The sequence below is a fragment of the Pelobates fuscus genome, chromosome 5 (assembly GCF_036172605.1).
Source record: "Pelobates fuscus isolate aPelFus1 chromosome 5, aPelFus1.pri, whole genome shotgun sequence".
Lineage (NCBI taxonomy): Eukaryota > Metazoa > Chordata > Amphibia > Anura > Pelobatidae > Pelobates > Pelobates fuscus.
The window spans coordinates 215961193-215983834 of NC_086321.1; the positions used below are offsets into that span (position 1 = coordinate 215961193).

The following is a 22642-nucleotide window of genomic DNA, read 5'->3' on the forward strand; positions in this document are numbered from 1 at the left end:
AGGAGGTTTACCCCCAGCAGCTTTCCAGGGCTACCCGCAACCCGATTGGATTTATGTGAGCCGATGGTGCACAGGAGCAACGCTCAGACCATTACCCGACTTATTGGGAGATGCACGACCCACACAACTGGACGAATTCCGCTACCACCAGGTGAGGACGTATATAGGCAGAATCGCGGGTCAGAACCATCTCCACAGACAACTAACCAGCTTCGAGCGGCTGTGTACAAATCGAGCTCACTTGGACCACGGAGTGTCACTCCTGTACAAAACTCTACGAGAAACCATGGACAACACCCCCTTGGGCCACAGAAGCAAATGGGAAAGGGATACGGGCACGCAACTCACGGATCAAGAATGGGACAAGATCGTACTACTCACCCATAAATGCTCCATTAGTTCTAAGGTCCAGGAGACCGGGTATAAACTACTGTCCCACTGGTACCGCACGCCTGATATCCTGAGACACTTCGCCAACAACGCAGGCTCATGCTGGAGATGCAACTCAGCTGTGGGAACGACCGTGCACATATGGTGGTCATGCCCCCGACTGGTACCATTCTGGCGACAGATAAATTCGAAAATAAAAGAAATAACTGGATGCGATCTCCCCCTACTGCCTATGACGATGCTCCTTCACCACACCTCAGTCCCCATCAGGAAATATAAACAATCACTGACCATCCATATGCTGAATGCCGCAAAAGCCCTAATCCCCGTGCACTGGAATAGGACCTCGGTGCCCACTTTTAGCCAATGGGTTGATAAGGTGGAATCTATCTACGAGATGGAAATACTGACTGCGTCCCTGCAGGGACGCTCGGACAAGTGCGCCCTACAATGGTACCCGTGGAGGCACTACATTTCCACGGGAAGAGCATAAAGACACAGAGACATGCCGGGCGCTGAGGACTGGGCCCAGTACGAAAGGACGTGTGACCTAGACGTGCGCTGTCCGAACATGGAACTAGAGCACGCCCGTGGGGACCTCACCCGGGATGTTGGCCAGAAGCTTCATTGACCCCTACCCTTCCCCTCCAACCCCTTACCCCGACAATCACCCATTACTGCACCCCCCCTTTTCCTGACACACCAGACGAGAGACGGCACAACCCGACGGGTTGGACTTTGAACAGAGAGTTAGACGAGACCGAAATAGGGCGAACCCTGGCTACCACACCACACAGACAGGGATGCCCATGACATCTACAGTACAGACAGGACCGTTAGACCAACGGGAAGAGGGTGGTTGGGGAACGATAATAAGAGAGGTCGGACTAACCACCGTTAAGCCAGAACACAACTAAGACATGAGACAAAAACACCCGAACAGATACAGGAAATGAGCAACATCCTACAGGGAGGGAGACGAGGCTGACCACAAGAGGGCTAATGCCAAACGCACCCACTAGAACGTTAGCTTAGGATAACATTCGCCTAAAGGGTTTTTTCACCTTTGCGTCTACACACAAACCCTGACGTATATGGAGAAGGGATGACACCTGTCCTGGAGGTTTGCCCCTCCACAAAATCGTGTTCATGCATACCAGAAACTGACCTCATTTCAGAGCTGAAAGACTATGTTAACCTGAATACCACTCAAACATACCCCACTAATGTGTACTGATAGCTAACCTCAGGTATACCTGTTTAACTATGTCACCACTGTAAAGATCAAAAATTGTATTTACTATGCCTATTTTTGTTACCTTTTGACTACTGAATAAAAATTGATTGACACAAAAAAAAAATGAATATGATTGTGATTTGCATCATATGCTTTACACGCCACGTTACTATCAAAAGTTAATTAATGCCATAAAGACCAATACTTTTTAGTATGGCTGTGAATAAAGGATCGGAATAATTATGAGAGTTTTGTCATGTGCTTCTTCACCAGTGATTTTCTTCTTTCCTATATTCTGCACCCACAGCATAATTTATGCTGTTTTATATAAGGGAAAATTTATTTTTGTGTTCAATATATAATTATATGTCATTGTTTTGCTTGAATAAAGCAAAAGAAAATTTTGAAAAAAGTCATTAAAACATATTTATAGATTTTTGCATATAGTAACATTAAGACACATAATACAACGCAAGCTCAACTCAACTCAGCCGCTGAACTCAACTCAACCGCTGATTCATGGAAATTGAATGCATTGTGGACTATATCAGCAGTGACAGGTCTTTAATCGATTAAAGATAAAAGCAGGCATTTGCTGGGTGCTATGAAAACTCTAAATAAGCTCTAATTACCATTAGAACTCAATTAATCAGTAGAGTTCACCTGAGTGCAATGTCACATGATCTTTGAATAAATATACCTTGCTAGGAGGCCCAAAGTGCATATTTAAACAAACAACATCACAAAGTCACTGAAATAGCAAAACAATTCTGAAATACAGTTCTAGAAAAGCACAGTTCAAGGATGGGTTATAAAATAAATACATAAATACATTCATAAACTTTGATCTTCTTCTGGAACATTGTTAAATCTATTGCAGAATGGAAAAAATGTGGTGCAGTTGCCACTTCGACCATAGAAGCCATCCACCAAAACTCAAGAGACTGCGAATCAAATTGGCAATCCTTTAAGGAAGCATGGCAGTGAGTGGAAGCATCATATTGTGTAGATGCTTTTCACTGTCAAAAAAACACTCACAGGGTTCACTGAACTTCAAATTGAAAGGAATTAAAATCTTAATGCAAAATTAAGGCTAAAATAGCTGATTTGGAAATATTCTCCCCAGCTATAGTCACAGCCATATTAGCATAAATAAACTTTAACAGAATGGAAAGTCTCAGCATAGGAATGGGTTTATCGCTGCCTAGTGATTTTCCCTCATGATTGCAGTTTAACAGTTGATAAAGCAGATGTTTCATTTTCAAAGCAGGAGACTGTCAAAAATTATAAAGATGCAATACGCTCGTGACTGTGGAAGAATCCAGCAAACTAAAGACTACGATTTTCTCCTTGAAAGTCTTTCTGGGGTAAAGAGCAAGTCAAGCCACTTTCCATACAGAAGCAATCTTCAGTTTAGCCTTATTCCTAACAAACAAAGAAAGTTTATTACTTTGTGTGTGTAGCAATAACTGTCACTGAAGTTGCACGTTTTCTAATAGAATCCAACTGTATTTGCATTGCATGAGGTCTTCCCTAATTGCCTTTCACAGTGTTTGTGCACGGACCATGGCTACATGTGGTAATCACAAACCTTAATGAACAACAGATCTTGAATCAGACTCAGCTTGCTATAACTGACATAAGGATCTACTAAGGATGTAATTTCTCTGATCTGTGTGTGAAGGCCTGCATAGTTTACAATGTACAATGAAGAGCAGATGTTACTTGCAAAACACAGAATACCGTCCAAAGATGACGTGGAACACAAAGACATGCGAACACTGAACATGGAAGACTGGGATAGATATAAACTTGCTTTGTGAAGCTGAAGGAACAGCTTTGGCAATTGCATTAAACACGCAGATGTCAGTGGCTCGAATGTATTCATTTTCTAATAGTGAGATACACAACGAGTTTTATGAATAGCCCACCATTTAGCAATTCTTCCCTAGTATACGTATGGGTGGAAATGCCCAATTCAGATTAGCAGTTTAGACTATATGTTTTCTTCTGTTTGTTTATTTTTCGCTTTGCACCGTGCGTAATTATTTTTTTCTGTTCTTTTTAGACGACTATTATAATAAATTGCAGATTTACCTTGCGTTCGTTTTCTCACTTCGTCTTTATTAGGCATTTCTATTTTAACAATCAGTACCTGGGGTGCTTTTCACTTGTATTTTGGAGGGTTGAAGTTATTACCACCAACATTTTGTAGAACCCATAATCTGTCTTACCCTTTAAAATGTGTTTTTGCTCCTCATGACACTGGAATGCAAGCTATTTCTGTTACCAGCTAAATGTAATCGGAATAAGATGGGGCAAAAGTAAACTGCAATGTCACAATGCCAGACACAGATACAGTGCTTGGAAGAATTTGTATTTTAAACCTGCCAGGGAAATAGAGTAGATATTTGCTCCACAACTCCTCAGCAGCATATGGTACATTTTAGATTTTTTTTATATTCCAAACAGCTGACCACCAAGAGTGAGATAATTATTTCTTGTCAATGAGCAGGCTGCAAAGCAGATACGTGTGTATAGCTGTCAACCTTCCATGCATATCAACCAGTAACAGAGGTGAGTAAAATAGGAAGAGCTGGTTTATACTGTATAATACAGACGGGGAGCTATAGTCTGTAGTCAGCCGACTTGGTAAGTACTAATCCCTGGGTGATTGCTGCTCATTTTATTATAATAGCAGCATTAATGAATTAATAAATAGACTATAGTATGTAGTGTTTCCATTATTTGCCTCAGACCTAACAATGCTAGCTAATTATTTAGTTTAAAAAGACTGTCCAAATAAGCATATCAAATAAAGCTCAGAACAAGTCTTTACTACTTTATTGTATATTGTATAATGCACAGCCGTCCACCATTACTCATTGTAAAAGAGTCTTGGAATATACACCTATTAGGGGTATTTAAGCAACATGGATTTTTGTAAACAAAATTTAGAATATAATATATAATGTTGAGAGCCTGAAAAAACTCATGGTTCAATATTAAGCAGTACTAAGAAACAATTAATAGTAGCAATAATTTATATATATATATATATATATATATATATATAAATGTAGATTGGGTTAGCCAATGATCACTGATACATTTTTTATTGGGCTAACATAATACTCAAAACTCTATTATATTGATCAGTATTGCTTCAGACCTGATAATACTTTAAATATTAGGTTAGTCCAATGAAAAAAAAAAAGATACTGCATACTGCAATATTCTGGTATTTTGGCATTATATATATAATAATAACAAAGAATAACAATAACAAAGTATTTAACCAGGAAAGGTACATTCAGATTACTCTGGTTTCCAAGTACATCCTGGGGATGTTACATTAGCCCAACATCTAGGGGTTGTTACGATCACCCAATTTTTTATGATATATGATATATATATAAAAACACTAAATGGGCTTAATGCACATCTTTCCATTATATATATATATATATATATATATATATATATATATATATATATATATAGCGGAACATAACGCCAAATTCGTCTGTTTTGCCTAATTTCAACTGTTTTGTCTTTTTCTGTTCAGTAGTTAGGGTATACGAACACCCTCCATTCGTCTCCTGAACAAGGACCACCCCTGTACCTCTTTAGAACGTTCACACCAGCAACTTAAGTGCGAAACCGCAAGGGAAGCAATTCATGAATGCTTCCCCTGGGTGGCCGCCATTTTGTATAACCACATGCACGTGGTAGACAAAGGAGTGGTAGCCATTTTGTCTCCTAAACGTGGGCAGCGGCACTCGGTCGTCGAGTGCCTGGAACTCTTTTCGGCTAGGCACTCTCACAAATCCCGGTAAAGGACACCTATTTTCTAGGAACTGTTTTGGGCTAGTGCCTCGTGTCAGGCCAGTCAAAACTTTACCGGTGCCATTCCAGTTTCACTGGACTGATCTGAGTGATATTTGGATATGTTATACACTCAGATCAGGGCTACCCGATGATTGTGGGGTTCCTAGTTATGGTGGGGGTACTTTTGAGGTACTGTATATTTTGTATAGATTTTTTGTACCTGAGAGATAATTGAATTGTAGAGTTTTCTCACACAATTATCTCTCAGGCACAAAGGATCCTGTGAATGAAAAGCCGTGTGTGGCCTGAAATAAATCAGTTCACTACCACAACTATGATTTCTCTGGTTTTGTCTGGTTACTGGGCGGAATGGGTATCTGCTTGTTTTAATGATTCCAGTCTGGCTCAGAGAAGGAATTAGCGGAGGTAACCAGTCGGGTTACACGTGGTCCGCTAATATATATATATATATATATATATATATATATATATATATATATATATATATAAAGTAATGATAGCACTCCAAGGACTTCGAAAATATCCTGACGAAAGTTTCTTAGAGAACTGAAAATTGCACAATTTTAGAGGAACACATAATATGGTTTCCTATATGGTCCAGAATGTAGAACCAAAAATATCAAATTAGCCAGAGCTATAATTCAGTATGAAAATGTTGTAGACCTGATTCACTTCTGCAATGTTGACATGCAGATCAAAAACTTCTCCACCGCAGTTTGTTCCTAAGATTAGGGGGTTTACTGTGTCTGTCTAAAGTCTTCCTTTTATAACTAAAGCTTTGCCTGAAGGCGTAAACAAAATTAAAGGGTGATAAAGAATAGCTTCCTCTTCTGTGTTTATTGTAACTTGTTCCTGAAGTCTGGTCCTTGTTTACATCACAAACCACACAATAAAGCCTACTTTATCTCTAATAATAGGTCACCAAGGAGACCTCACCTGTTCGCCAGCAGCTGTGATCTGGTGCCTGAAGGAGAAGTCAGGTATATTGCTAGATCTCCTCTTCGTGGATGTGTGATTGTAATGCGCACCACTATATGCTCCAAGTAAATCACGTGGTGATTGGTGTTGTCAGCACAGCCAGTGGCTTTATATATAGAACGAACAACATTATCTGGGCGAATCGTCCTGTTGAAGATCAGTTAAAAAAGAATGTGTTAGTAGTGACACTCAAACTTTAATATTTCTATAGCAAAATGATAAGTTTATGGAGTTTAGAAAACTACTATAGTTTTACCTTCACTGACGATCAATAGTTGTAAAATACCCTACAATTTAGGCCACCAAAATAGCTAAATGTAGTGAAGGAACACACAGCGAAAACAACAAATTCTAAAGAACAGAAACACCACACAATTCATCAAACTGATTATAATAGAAACATTTGTTCTAAAAAAGACTGAATGAATGTGAATTTCTGCTGAATGATGAAAGTCAGCCTCTCATATAATTCTGCACTGCATTGTTAATTGTTATTCCATCCTACCTTAATAAGCTGCTCAATGCTATAAGCACAGTACAATATAATTATACAGCACACAAATTTATTCTTTTCCATTGTTCATCACTTTTATCGACTTGTGCTTTACATCATCATCATTAATACTAAACATTTTCAGTCAATCCTCCCTGTTCACTACTCATGTGATATTTGTTTTTATTACCCGACAGCTTCATCAGATACAGGAGTTTGAGCACATTGGTAGTTGCTTTACTGGTAATGCTCTGCTAGTCAGGCACTACAATGTTTGTTTAAGCCCTGTCACTATTTATTATACTTAACTTTTTTTCATTTTATACAGTGTTGCGTTCTAATTCAGCATTTTATACACCTTCAGATTCTTATGTTGTGCTGTATTTCAGTAGATCTGATTGCATTTGGCTCTTTCAGGGGCTGATGTTTCCATGACATGTAACAGTGGCTCTAGAGTCTAGAGCCATGTTTCATTAAAAGAACACTCGACAGAAAATTTAGTTTTTGTGCCTTTTTATACAATTAGTAGATATGTATTATTTTCTGCATGTTTCCTTTGGGGGTATTTGAAAACATATATTGGACACGTGTAAATTGGCATAGCAGGTGCATGCTGCATTAACGTTAATTATTGCAATTATAAGCCTCTCTGAACAGGAAAATAGAGGGCTGTGTATTTAAAACGTAGTAAGTTTTGCAATTAATAAAAGTTGTTATGGTGCTTAGAATGACCCATGATGGATTATTTGCATTCCAGTAGCTGAACCTGATGTAAGCGCTTTGAATTAACATAGCTGACAAAGTATGAAAAAGTGTAAGAGTAAGAAACAGACATTTTAGTTAGTAACTACAGTGTTTAGAATATTACTTGATCTGCCTGTCTGTGTTCTCTACACATATGTGCTGGGCAGGGACAGTGCTCCACTTCTCTGCTTCTATCACCATAGCTTCAGCATCCATCAGACCGAATCCATAAAGATGGCTCACTACAAAACAAACAAACAAACAAAAAAAAAAACAGTAATAGTGAGTCTCGTTAGGATATAGACAATTTGATAACATATAGAGTTTATTAAGATTTTGGGGGGCTTTCTTGCAAGTGCTAAAAAGCAGTTTTTTCAATTTGTAACAATTATATTGGAATACAACTTGTAAATGTCATGTACATTTTGGATATATGAGTAGTACTACTTCTGTTATAGGAACATTCACAGCACCATAAAATTAGAAGAGCCTGGTTGCATGGTAAAGACATGTTGATTTCTACGTTTAATTCTACGTCTAATTTTCTATTTCACATCTCACAAATATAAACTTAAATATAGGGAATAACCCAGCGTAATATATAAAAATCCCAGGAAGTGACAGTTCCTCTTTAAAAACTGTTTAAAGGTCTTGTGGGATCCTCTGTAGCCTCACTGTGTACTCTCGCACATACGCCAGAGTACAGCACTAACTTGGTTCCTGGCAACTGAAAAACCAGGAGCCAAAAAGGACCTGCGGCATGAACATGGAGGTGTCTGCGAGGGAAGTAAAACTGACATCCCCTGCACCCTACAGCCCTATGGACCCACACCAGATCTCTCTTTTTTAGGGGTCTTTGCTAAATACACTAAGACTTCTGAAACTGATAGATTCGCTTTAATTGGTTTTAAAAAAAATTTGCAAACAACATATGCTTCTTCAGTTTACTGAGTTAAGCAAACAAATAAAATAATTCAATACTACAAAATACATAGAATGGCTTTTTAATTTGTGTAATGATAAATTTCAGGTTGTTCTTCCATTTTGCATATGTCAAATGTTGCATTTATTATTAATCAATTATAATACAGAAGGGCGTTCACAGACTTATTTCAGTACAATTCCAAGTTTCTCTACACTATTCTGAGTTCTTTACCCCCTGCTGATAAGCTAGCAATAACTAACAGCTGTTTGAAATGCTGCAACAATTCACACCAAATAGAATAACAATAAATGGCACTTCAATCAACAAGCATAATAGCTTTTGAAATGTGTGATCTGTAACACCAAGAATTGACACCTAAAGATGCAAGTACAACAGGCTCCAAGTTATATTAACGTTCTAAAACTTTTCTGGTCCCCTCTAAATGTACTACTTCAGAAGAGTGAATGAAAGAATGAAAGACCACCTGGATAAGAAGGGTAGGATTGATTGTCTAATGTGAGTTACAAAAGAGAAGTTAATAAGACCATAAAGAACACACAGACTAGACTACTGATTACAAGTCCTACACTTCAAAGTATCAGCCTACACAATGTGGTCTACAGGTGTAGTTACTCACCCTACAAGTCATCTCCAAAGACATGTAATAAGCAATACTTCACAGTTCAATGATTTAAAACATTGCAATGACAGTTTTGAAACATTGTGAAGCAGACAAGACTCTCTGGAGTGTGATGATTTACAGAGTTGTTCTTTAAGGACCAACGGTGATCCAGGTTGACAATTAAAAAAAAAATAAAAGTGAAATTCTACCAGATTTACAAGTCTCATATTTATTAGAGATAAATGTGGTTGGAATTAGGTTATTTCAATCGAATAAGCACATCTTGTTAGAGACAATCCAGTGTCAGATTTAAAATAAGTTATTCATATACATGACTTCTGTCTAAAGCATATGATTTGCATATTTCCCAAACACCAGATTCATTCCTAAATAAGTGCAATAGACACCTGCTGCAGGAAAATCTTTTAAAATGCATACTATTTACCAACTGGCAATGCTAGTAACCAGTAAGCAAGCAGTTAAAACCCTTGGCATTGCAGGGCTTAAAGGGAAACTATAGACACCAAAAAAACTTTAGTTTAATCAAGCAGTTTTAATTATAGACCATGCCCCATGCAGTCTCACTGCTCAAGTCTCTGCCATTTAGGAGTTAACTCACTTTGTTTATGTAGCCGTAGTCATACCTCTCTGCATGTAATTTGCACAGCCTCCTAAACACTTCCTGTAAAGAGTAATCTAATGCTTATACTTCCTTTATTGCACAGTCTGTTTAATTTAGAATGTATTATCTCCTGCACTGTTAATAGCCTGCTAGATCTTGCATGAGCCTCCTTTAAGTGATTAAAGTTCAATATACAGAGCAGGAGATAAAACTTCTAAAGTAAACAAACTGTACTGAAGATTTAACTTTTTATTTAATGCAGGCTGTGTGTGTGACAGCCAGAGGAGGCGTGGCTAGGGTTGCATAAGCAGAAACAAAAGTGATATAACTGCCAAATAACAGAGACTTGAGCAGTGATGCTGCAGGAGCATGACATACACTAAGACTGCTTCATTAAACTAAAGCTCTTTTGGTACTTGAAATAAATACATGTAATTTCAATTCCCAAAACCTAAGAGGCCATTTTCATAAAAGTCAAAACTACTTAATCTAAATAATACTCCTTTAGTCAGAATATTGAATTGGTTCTGCTTGGCACTCTTGCATTAGTAATGTACGTTTTACTGAAATCCATCAATTGAGGAAGATGGTCACTGTAAGATGGGCAGAAATGAACATCTTTGCTCTAGTGCAGATTTCGCTTTCATCATGCTGCCGGAGTCTGACAGTGAACAATCTAAATTAGGAGATTTATTTCTATTAACAAGTTAAAGTGCTACCCTGGACAAAAAAAAAATATAGAAGGCCAGCGACATTATTTATTCTTGAATGGTTTTTATAATGTCTCTCTGAGCATTTCAAGGTCAGGAAACCTAACTGATCTTTTTTTTTCTTCTAAAAGATCAGAAATTAGGAAACATATTTCTATCATTTTCAGTTTCCTTGGAAACCAGAGATGTTAATATAGGTTTGCCATAGAGAACCTTTCACATTTGTGATGAAAGTGTTTGGATTGTATAGATTCAAAAGAATATGTTAACGTTTCATGGAAATTGTAAAAATGCGTCATTCGCTGGAAGATTTAAAATAATTAAAACACTTTCACTTCCAATAATACTTTTTTGTTTATTTTCGCAACGTCAGATTTCCTTGCTCTTGCTGGTGAATATTGCTACCAAGATGGAATGTGGTGTTCTAAAGATTTTTTAAATGGAATTCATCCGATTAATGCCACAGTCACTATCACTATTCACAGCAATTAAGTACATAAGCATTTTTTTTGCAGGCATTTCGTGAGACTTTCTATTAATTTTATTTGTATCTCTAATAGGTTGTTAGACACAAAGTTTAACAGAAACACTATATTTTCTTTTATAACTATTATACATATATTGTTACTTTTGTTTATCATTCACTATATAATTACTCATTGTTTCCACCTAAATTCCCTTTAACAATTATCAAACAATTCTGAATTATTTTAATCTAGTTCCAAAAGATATTTACTGTCACAACTTGTAAAAGCCATGCTGAATATGCCATCTGTACAGCTACTTAAAATCAAGTTGCCACAGAAATGACAAATCTTAAGATCATAATAGGACTATTGTATGATCAAGCTATGCTTCCAAGGATTGTTTACCGGCAGGCACACCAGCCAGCAACACCTCCCCTGGAAAGCATGCAACATCTTATCAAATCTTACTCCACATTCTTTCACCGCAGGTATTTTTGAAGATGTTTCATGGAATATAAAGCAGATACTTTCCTAGAGAGTTCTAGCTGTGCTGCAAATGACATAATCTCTTGAGCAGTGGACTTTGCTGCTGGAATGGATTATCATAATGGGATCATAATGGGATGCAACAAGGAACATGTAGAGTCAATAAATTACCTATCTGAACTGTACTCCTAGTCTCTGTGCTACTAGAGTTGATCATTTTTGTGGACTGTTTAAAGCAGTAGAATCTTGGAGGGCAGTTAATCTGTGTAGATTATAAACGTATAGGGCAAAACTCTGATCACTCTCAGTATCATTAGGTCTATTCAAGTGCTGCATCATAATTCCATAAATGGTTACTGTATTCTTCACATTTGTGATGTTATAGAGCACTACATAAAATATTTCTATTTTACAATGCATTTCTCTAAATGAACAAATTATTCAGGGGAATGTCTTCAGAGACAGCAGACCTCAATGGTTTTAAAAAATAAATTATCATATTTTTTCAGTGATCCATAAACAACTATTTGTCTACTGTTTCTTGCCGGGGCACCTATACTCTTCACAAATTACCAGTTAATAATTTCCAATACATTGACTGCAGCTGATGAGACAAAAACCATACCTCTCAATTATCACTAATTAAGAGGGATGGTCCCTATTTTGGACCCAAATCGCTCTGTCCCTTTTTCTATTCTAATGCCCCTCTTTTCTATCAGCTCCATATTGCTGGTGTGTGAGTGTATAGCAAATATGTCTGTGTAAATAAGACCCATTGTTATTGGTCTAAATTACAATTTAGTTGCATAGATTATCATTAGTAAGTGTGATAAATTCCTCTATGTCCTTTTCACATGTTGGGAGGTATGCACAACCACAATCACGCCTTTTCAACACTTTTGGCATTGTTATACTTTATGATAAGCAGCCTATTAAGGGAACTTCAAACTTAGTGCTTTGTTGCATTCATTGTGCAAGAACCTTTTATGTACAGTATTTATATTTGTATTGTATTGTATTTTAAACAATATCCTCTAAAATGCTTAAGTGTTTTCTATAATGCCATCCACAGCTCCCAATAAGCATATTATGTCATATAATTGAACTGCTTGTCAATAACCTTCAACCGGTGATGTTATCACAAAATAGCTACACAATTGGGATTTTGTTTTGTTAACTTCATGATCTTGGCATATCGATTTTGGTCGATTGGTTGATTAATGGTGACAACAAATGTTATGGCCCGTTCTAACTGAAAATAATTTCTATCTTCGGCAGCATTACCAAAAGAAAAGTTTATCATATTTTTGGATTGTGTTCATGTGAAATCCAAACATTCAAAGTTCAGAAACTATTATCAGACACACACAGGATTGTGATCAAGGGCTAAGTTGGAAAAAAAAAGCTCTTTTAAATAATTTTCCCAGTGTGTCTACTTTGGGCAACAATTTGCTTTTACTTTGTTGATTTTTTTCAAAATTCACGCTGTAGTGATTTTTTTTTTTAATTCTTTATTTTTGCGTGCATGAAGGTTACAAGACAGCTTACCTCGCCACAACAGCGTTTGTAAGCCTAAGCATATCATCGTAATGGTACAGTCATGGCATTGAAACAGTGCACAATTTTTATGTAGAAAAGCTTACACATATCTAGGGTCAGTATTGGATACTTATAACATCGATATTTACTGGTTTGTTCTGCGCTTCTTAATGAGGGATATGCCTGCGAATTTAGTTCCATGCTTGCAAGAGTATTATGTGTAGTGTGGCGTGTGACCACTGCAATGGGTACTAGGGTACAGTATAGGCCATTGTGATCTGTGTCGCTGTGTCGTATGTTACCTACTAGGATGGTTGTACCGCTAAACATAGCGCTACTGAAGTGTTCGGTGCATGTGTAGGCCGTGCAAGATGGGTGTTCTAGTGTATCATGAGACATCATGAAAACATATAAAACATAACACATAAAACATCATTGCTAACATTTGCAATTAAAACGAGTGTTGCGCTAACAGGATTAATGATCAAGGCTTTAGATATTGTGAAGTCATGCGTAGTAAAGGTGTTCTGCGCAGTTTGAATATGTTATATTCTAGTCACAGTATGCATTGCCTCGGTTTGTTTTCTTTTTTGACTAGTGTGAGGTAAAATTAAGGAGTAAAGTAGTACAATTGTATGGCATAACGTTACTAACGCACATCGTTTATAATGGTAGCAAGAGAAGAGATATGGTGCCTGGCGTTAAAATCCCAAGTAAGTGAACCAGATGAAGCATATGCACTGAGTAGCTTAGAAACAACATATTGTGCCACCAGATAGGGTGGTTATTAAATTACTATATGCAGTAAAGAAAACACGCTAGGTAAGGCTTTATTAAAGTAATGTGCACATAGGAGATGTTGCTTACTTGGTGAACATTCTGGAAGAATAAACAAGCTGTAGCAAATGGTCTATTAAGCAGACGAAACAACTCTATAAATCAAGCTAAAACATTTTAGACATGTATGTAACATGTTGGAGGAGTAGGAACATATTGAGTACAGGCTAATAGGCAGGTTGGGTGACTACTGACCAGCCATTGTCCCACTCCGCGGGACCCTATAGGTGAATGACCACAACAAGGCTCAGTATTAAATAGCCCACTGTGTCCTCTGCCAGGAGGTAGAAAAGAAAAACATGCGTGTATCAAACAGAGTGGAAATCGATCAGTTAGGCTAAACAAGCCGGCCATGTTTGAGCCAAAGTCATCCAATACCTGCTACATGCAAGGCAGAGTCCCAGGGTGGGTTTGTCAGTCCGGTAGTTTGGGAACAGTGGGTGTGAAGATGGATAAGGATGGTGTGAGTCAGAGTCCTCTTCGGCTGCGTGGGTTTGGTGGTGTGGTAGCTGTCCTGGCCGTATAGTGGCAGTTGGAGTCAGCCTACTCCTGTCGTCGGTGCCAACAAAGCACACAGAAAGTCCAGCAGGGTTTCGGCCTCACGGGTCAAGTAGGCTGGAGGGGTTCCGCCGCTGCCTCCCGGTCCACCGTGAGTACCTTGAGTGGTGGGTGTATTTCTTTGGCGGTTAGGCCATTTCTCCGCTCCCCTCTTTGTTTTGCAGGCCGGAGTCTCTGTGTGTCCTTGTGGCTTGGGATCGTAGCCCTTCTGGGTGCTGTTTGCGGCTCTGTGTCGCTGCTTCTGGGTGATGCGCTGGCAGGCCTCGGTTTTGCTTGGTGCCGGCCGTGTCCCAGCCCCTCGAGTACGCCAGTGTGTTGTATTTAGTGGCGGTCCTTGTTTGGGAGCCCTCCGAGTCGGTCGGGGTCCATGCCAGCGGTGTCGGATGCGTGGTCTGTGGTTTTTATGTCCGAGCATATTTCTCGTTTCCCCCTGCTGCTTCGTGCCGGTCGGTAGCTTATCTGTGTGTTTCAGGGCCGGTCGCCATGTGGGTGAGGTGATGGGCAGTCGGGGGGCCGCAGCAGTCCCTTGGGTCTGTGCCAGTATGGCCTGCCACTTTGTCCAAAAAAGGTTGAAGGCTGCTGTTATGCGGTCCTCATGGGGGGATTTGCTTACCCGCTGTGCTGATATAGGTTGGGCGGGTGAAGGCCCAGGGGCCCAGTCGGCAGCCGCCATCTTGGCCACTGAATGTAGGTGGTTTGCGTTCTCTGAGGCTTTTAGGGTCCTGAAGCCCTGTGGAGTGCGGACCGGGATAACCCCCGCCGGTCCGTGAGGGAGGGGGAGGTGAAACCGAGGTCTTTAATCGACGAGGTGGCTAGTCTAGGCGGCGGGAGAGTGGCCGCCCCTCCTGCGCTCGCCCTGTGGATAGGCCTCGGACGCCCGACCGGTGAGGATAGCTTGTATTGCCGCTTGTAGGGTATCATTCTGCTCCGCTTGATGGCCTCTTTCGGTTGCTGGCCGTTGTGGCCCGTTTAGATGCTTTTTAAGTCGTGGTATTAGATTTCAATTGTAGCTTGTTCAGGAGCTCTTGAGATTCACGTCCTCACAGCTCTGCGGTCAGGCCCCGCCCCCTCCTGTAGTGATTTTTGATGGTATTTAAATATCTGACTTTCAACGTAAAAAGCATGGTAAAAAACAGAAAAGGATTTGACAGGTTTCTTGACAGAGAATTTGTATGTTCAGCCTTTGGCTTTATTTTACATTATTTAATTTATCAGATTATCTTCTGATTCCTTACATTCTCTGAGGACATCCAGCATCTGTATTATTTAATCAATGTGGCATTTGTTGTATTCTCTGAAGCTTCTTTCTTATTACAGAAATCATTCCATTGCTTACAGCATGTTATGTATGTTCTTACAATAAAGATGGTGACAACTTTTACAAGCCTTTGCTGGGTTGCTTGGTAATTTATGATCAGACTGCCCATGTTATGCTTGGTCTCAAGTAGCACCATGGGTAAAGAAGCACACAGCTTTTATCACAAGAGAGACAAAGTTCAATAATTTCTGACCACATGTAAGTATCTTGAAACTCTCAAATAGTCGTTACATGTGTAATGATTAGATACCTACTACCTACTTATTAGAGCAGTTTAAATACTGTTGGCCTCTTTAATTATAATTCACTAGTGATGTCGAGAACATAAAATTTTCCGTTCGCGAACGGCGAACGCGAGCTTCTGCAAATGTTCGCGAACGGGCGAACCGGGCGAACCGCCATAGACTTCAATGGGCAGGCGAATTTTAAAACCCACAGGGACTCTTTCTGGCCACAATAGTGATGGAAAAGTTGTTTCAAGGGGACTAACACCTGGACTGTGGCATGCCGGAGGGGGATCCATGGCAAAACTCCCATGGAAAATTACATAGTTGATGCAGAGTCTGGTTTTAATCCATAAAGGGCATAAATCACCTAACATTCCTAAATCGTTTGGAATAACGTGCTTTAAAACATCAGGTATGATGTTGTGTCGATCAGGTAGTGTAAGGGTTACGCCCGCTTCACAGTGACAGTCCCCGTTTAACGCACCGCAAACAACCGCAAACAGTCCATTTGCACAACCGCAAACTCCCCATTTGCACAAGGTTGGATACCAAGCTAGCCATGTCCCGTTCCTTGTCCTCACTGATGTCATTGAAGGTCTCTTCCTCCACCCAGCCACATACAACACCAAGGGTCCCCGAAAGGTGACAACAAGCCCCTTGGGACGCCTGCTGTGTTTGGTCTTCCACCTCCTCAAAGCCACCTTCCTCCTCTGACTCCTCTTCTTCAGACTCCTCTCTCTGCGTTGCCTCTCTCTGCGTTATTATAAGGTGTGTTAAGTAGTATTATTCCTATCAGTTGGTCCTCCTACTTCAAATTTGGGGCACTGCGCGTGTAATCTAATGTGCCACCAGATAGGAGTGGTGTATTAAGTAGTCCCCCTCATCAGGCCTTTTTTAGTCGAATGTATTGCCCACTGTCAGTCCCTTCGGGATCCATCCCTCATTCATCTTAATAAAGGTGAGGTAATCTAGACTTTTTTGACCTAGGCGACTTCTCTTCTCAGTGACAATACCTCCTGCTGCACTGAAGGTCCTTTCTGACAGGACACTTGAAGCGGGGCAGGCCAGAAGTTCAATCGCAAATTGGGATAGCTCAGGCCACAGGTCAAGCCTGCACACCCAGTAGTCAAGGGGTTCATCGCTCCTCAGAGTGTTGATATCTGCAGTTAAGGCGAGGTAATCTGCTACCTGTCGGTCGAGTCGTTCTCTGAGGGTGGACCCCGAAGGGCTGTGGCGATGCGTAGGACTTAAAAAGCTCTACATGTCCTCCATCAACAACACGTCTGTAAAGCGTCCTGTCCTTGCCGTCGTGGGAGGAGGAGGATTACTTTCACCTCTTCCCCTGTTAGATTCCCGTTGTGCTGTGACATCACCCTTATACGCTGTGTAAAGCATACTTTTTAATTTATTTTAGAACTGCTGCATCCTTTCCGACTTGCGGTAATTTGGTAACATTTCAGGCACTTTCTGCGTATACCAGGGGTCTAGTAGCGTGGACACCCAGTACAGGTCGTTCTCATTCAGCTTTTTTATACGAGGGTCCCTCAACAGGCACGACAGCATGGAAGACCCCATTTGCACAAGGTTGGATGCCGAGCTACTCATGTCCCGTTCCTCGTCCTCAGTGATCTCACTGAAGGTATGTTCTTCCCCCCAGCCACGTACAACACCACAGGTACCAGATAGGTGACAACGAGCACCCTGGGATGCCTGTTCTGGTTGGTCTTCCTCCTCCTCCTCAAAGCCACATTCCTCCTCTGACTCCTCTTCCTCACAATCCTCTTCCAGCGTTGCCGCAGGTCCAGCAAGCTCATCTACGGCCTGATCCAGCACTCTTCGGAGGGCACGCTCCAGGAAGAAAACAAATGGTATGATGTCGCTGATGGTGCCTTCGGTGCGACTGACTACGTTTGTCACCTCCTCAAAAGGACGCATGAGCCTACAGGCATTGCGCATGAGCGTCCAGTAACGTGGCCAAAAAATTCCCAGCTCCACAGAGGCTGTCCTAGCACCCCGGTCATACAAATACTCGTTAACGGCTTTTTCTTGTTGGAGCAGGTGGTCGAACAATAGGAATGTTGAATTCCAACGTGTCGGGCTGTTGTAAATCAAGCGCCTCACTGGCATGTTGTTTCGCCGCTGGATATCTGAAAAGTGCGCCATGGCCGTGTAGGTACGCCTGAAATGGCCACACACCTTCCTGGCCTGCTTCAGGACGTCCTGTAAGCCTGGGTACTTAAGCACAAAGTGTTGTACGATCAGATTACACACATGTGCCATGCACGGCACATGTGTCAACTTGCCCAAATTCAATGCCGATCTCCAGTTGGTGCGGAGTCAGCCACTGATCCACCTGTGCGTTCAGGGCGGACAGGAGTGCTGGTCCGGTGTGACTCTCTGCTTTCAGGCAAGTCAACCCCAAGACAGCGTGACACTGCCGTATCCGGGATGTGGAATAGTACCTGGGGAGCTGGGGGGGTGCCGTTGATGTGGAGCAAGACGCAGCAGCAGAAGAGGACTCAGCCGAGGAGGTTATGGAAGAGGATGGAGTAGGAGGAGTAGAGGAGGTGGCAGCAGGCCTGCCTGCAAGTCGTGGCGGTGTCACCAACTCCTCTGCAGAGCCACGCATTCCATGCTTGGCAGCCGTCAGCAGGTTTACCCAATGCGCAGTGTAGGTGAAATACCTGCCCTGACCATGCTTTGCAGACCAGGTATCAGTGGTCAGATGGACCCTTGCCCCAACACTGTGTGCCAGACATGCCATTACTTCCTTTTGCACAATCGAGTACAGGTTGGGGATTGCCTTTCGTGCAAAAAAATTTCGGCCGGGTACCTTCCACTGCGGTGTCCCAATAGCTACAAATTTTTTGAACGCCTTAGACTCCACCAGCTTGTATGGTAAAAGCTGGCGGGCTAAGAGTTCAGTCAAGCCAGCTGTCAGACGCCGGGCAAGGGGGTGACTTTGTGACATTGTCTTCTTACGCTGAAACATGTCCTTGACAGACACCTGACTGTGGGCAGATGAGCAGGAACTGCTCAAGGCGAGAGACAGAGTGGCGGATGGTTGAGAGGGGGCAAGGAGGAAAGCAGTGGTTGACGTGGCTGAAGCTGCTGGACCAGGAGGAGGATGGCGGCTTTGAGTTTGTGGGCTGCTTGTACTCATGTGTTGATCTTAAAGGCGTTTGTGATGTGCGATCATGTGCCTTCGCAAAGCAGTTGTACGTAGGTGGGTGTTGGACTTCCCACAACTAAGTTTCTTTTGGCACAGGTTGCAAATGGCATCGCTGTTGTCAGAGGCAGACACACAAAAAAAATGCCACACTACTGAGCTCTGCAATGACGGCATTCTGGTGGTGGCAACAGCATGCATTGATTGGCGTGCTGTCTGGCTGACCCCGGGTGCTGATACATGCTGTCTGACTGTGCCACTAGCTCCTTGCGGCGACCTCCCCCTGCTTTCAACTCGTCTCCTCCTCCTCCTCTCTGTCTCCCCATCTGAACTTTCCCCCTGTTCTTCTTCTGTTCTAGCGGGTACCCACGTGACATCCATGGACGCATCGTCATCATCAACCGCTTCACTTGTATCTGACAACTCAGCAAAGGAAGCAGCAGCGTGTACAACATCATCACACCGTACGTCCATGTGTGTAATGCTGCCTGACTGAGACATATCCCTGTTATCTATATCCTCTGGCAATAATGCTTGCGCATCACTCATTTCTACCAACTGATGTGTAAATAACTCCTCTGACATACCAAGTGAAGCGGCTGTGGTGCTAGTGTTGGTGGTGGCGGCAGGCGGGCGAGTGGTAACTTGAGAGATGCCCGACGCTAAGCTGGAGGAGGATGGTGCGTCAAGGTTCCGAGCGGAAGCTGTAGAAGATTGGGTGTCCTGTGTTAGCCAGTCAACTATGTCCTCAGAACTTTTCGAGTTCAGGGTACGTGGCCTCTGAACACTGGGCATTATTCTAGGGCCAAAGGGAATCACAGCACCACGACCACGACGGTCCCTGCGGGGTGGCCTGCCTCTGCCTGTCATTTTTTTTTCGATTAGTGGTACTATGCGTGCAAGCTACTGTGACAACAGATATGAGTGGCACTGTGCAGTGGCAGAAGTTGGCAGAGTAGACGCTGTGAGCCTGACACACATGCTGGCAGACAACTAACTGCTATTCAATCTATTACAGTCAAAATTGTATTTTTTTTTAAAATGTACACTACTGTTACACCAGATATGAGTTGCACTGGTGTGACACTGTGCCCTGGCAGGCCCTGAAACGCACACGTGTGAAGGAAACTGACTGCTATTATATTACAGTCAAAAAAGTTGTTTTTTTTTTAAATGCAAGCTATTGTGACACCAGATATGAGTGGTGGCACTGGGCAAGTGGGCACAGTATACGCTGTGAGCCTGACACACATGCTGGCAGACAACTAACTGCTATTCAATCTATTACAGTCAAAATTTTATTTTTTTTAAAATGTACACTATTGTTACACCAGATATGAGTTGCACTGGTGTGACACTGTGCCCTGGCAGGCCCTGAAACGCACACGTGTGAAGGAAACTGACTGCTATTATATAACAGGTTTTTTTTTTTTAAATGCAAGCTATTGTGACACCAGTGAGTGAGTGGTGGCACTGGGCAGGCCCTGAAACGCACACGTGTGAAGGAAACTGACTGCTATTATATTACATTCAAAAAAGTTTTTGTTTTTTTTTAAATGCAAGCTATTGTGACACCAGTGAGTGAGTGGTGGCACTGGGCAAGTGGGCACAGTATACGTTGTGAGCCTGACACACGCTGGCAGACAGGCAACTGCAATTAGATTATACAGGAAAAAAACAAAACAGACTGCTGTTCTAGCCCTAAAAAGGGCTTTTTGGGGTGCTGTCCTTACAGCAGAGATCAGATGAGTCCTTCAGGACTGTAGTGGACACTGAATACACTAGCCTAGCTATCAATTTCCCTATTAAATAAGCAGCAGCTACACTGTCCCTCCTCTCACTAAGAATGCAGCTTCAGAATGAATCTAAAATGGATGCTGTCCAGGAGGTGGGAGGGTCTGGGCGGGAGGGTCTGCTGCTGATTGGCTGGAATGTGTCTGCTGACTGTGAGGTACAGGGTCAAAGTTTCCTCAATGATGACGAATAGGGGGCAGACCGAACATCGCATATGTTCACCCGCCGTGGCGAATGCGAACAAGCTATGTTCGCCAGGAACTATTCGCCAGCGAACCGTTCGTGACATCACTATAATTCATGGATGCTAAACCCAGGCCATTGCTGGAATAGAGCACTAGAAATTCCCGGCCAACTCTGTTCTGAAAGAGAATTGTGGGACTTGCACTGACGCTGTAGTCCAGAAATGTTTGGTGGTTGGCACGTTGAGACCACTGTACCAATGGGTTTAATTTAAATCCTTCACATAGAAACATAGAAAGTGATGGCAGATAAGAACCAGTCGGCCCATCTAGTCTGCCCAATTTTCTAAATACTTTCATTAGTCCCTGGCCTTATCTTATAGCTAGGATAGTCTTATGCCTATCCCACGCATGCTTAAACTCCTTCACTCCATCAAATACTTAATTCTCTGCACAGTATAAATATTAATCTATTTTCTGTAAATATTCCCCAGCATGCCCTCTAAGGGTAATAGATTATAGGAGGGCTAGAGCCAGTGTATATTTATAAGGAATTCTCAGTTTAGGGAATAACCCTAATCTTTTATGGAGAAAAGGCATTTATGGTGAGTATGGCGTGCAGGAAATCTGGCTGTGAAGAAGGCCAGATCAATTGCTGTTCGCTGAATGGTAATTCATATAAATCTTGGAATGGTTATTGCCAACTGTACTGGAGAATATGTGAACACTTTATCAATAATCAATCAAATAAAACACATTAGCAATACTGTAAATGTATTTATGCATTGGAGAGCAAAGGAGTCTTCCTTATCTGTGCTTGAAGAGTGTGAAGTTTGAATAAATCGCCACTAAAACAGCCAGAGCAGAGCTAGAGTATAAAATAACCGAACAGTTCCCTGCAGAGGATATTATATGAAGCATCTCATTCACGCTAGTTAAATGCTGGGCACAGAGGTGTTCTCTGTAGACATATCTCTGTCACACCGAGATTCATTCATATTATCACAGAAAAACTTTTTTTAATGAAAAATAAATCAATAAAGTGTTAATTGTGCCAAGAGATTACTAGATAAATTCCATATTATGATCAACAAAAAAAGCAAAGAAACACATCCTTATGGACTGAATACAAATTTGTAAGCAATTTTTGTACAAACATTGCTATAATAAATGCATTTTTTTATGAAAAAAAAATGTTTACCTGCTATTATAAGTTACTACTTATGACTACTGCGGTCGCAGTTGCAAGGGGGCCCATCATGTTAGGTCTGTTAGGGCCACCCGATGCCAAGTATTTCCAGGGGGCCTGGTCTGCGCTGCGGATCTTTAACAGTGCGGCCAGGTCTCCTGCGATGAGGTCTGACTGAGCTGGGAGGAAGTGACTACCCCGGTCACTCCTCCCAGCTTATACAGAGCGCCAAACGGGAGGAGAGGAGATAGCCAGAGTGGGAACTCTGACTCCCATTATCCTGAGCCACTGGACCCCAGTGAA

At 41.6% G+C, this 22642-nt stretch overlaps 1 protein-coding gene across 2 annotated transcripts in view; it reads right to left on the reverse strand.

The window, feature by feature from the left end:
• PCSK5 (proprotein convertase subtilisin/kexin type 5) overlaps positions 1–22642 on the reverse strand; it is a 399481-nt gene that overhangs the window by 180766 nt on the left and 196073 nt on the right. For both annotated transcript variants that reach the window (XM_063455029.1, XM_063455030.1), the window contains exons 11-12: positions 7819–7936; positions 6416–6604 (exon numbers count right to left, since the gene is read on the reverse strand). In XM_063455029.1, coding sequence (XP_063311099.1) covers positions 6416–6604; positions 7819–7936 — 307 coding nt within the window. The remainder of the gene's footprint in view (positions 1–6415; positions 6605–7818; positions 7937–22642) is intronic.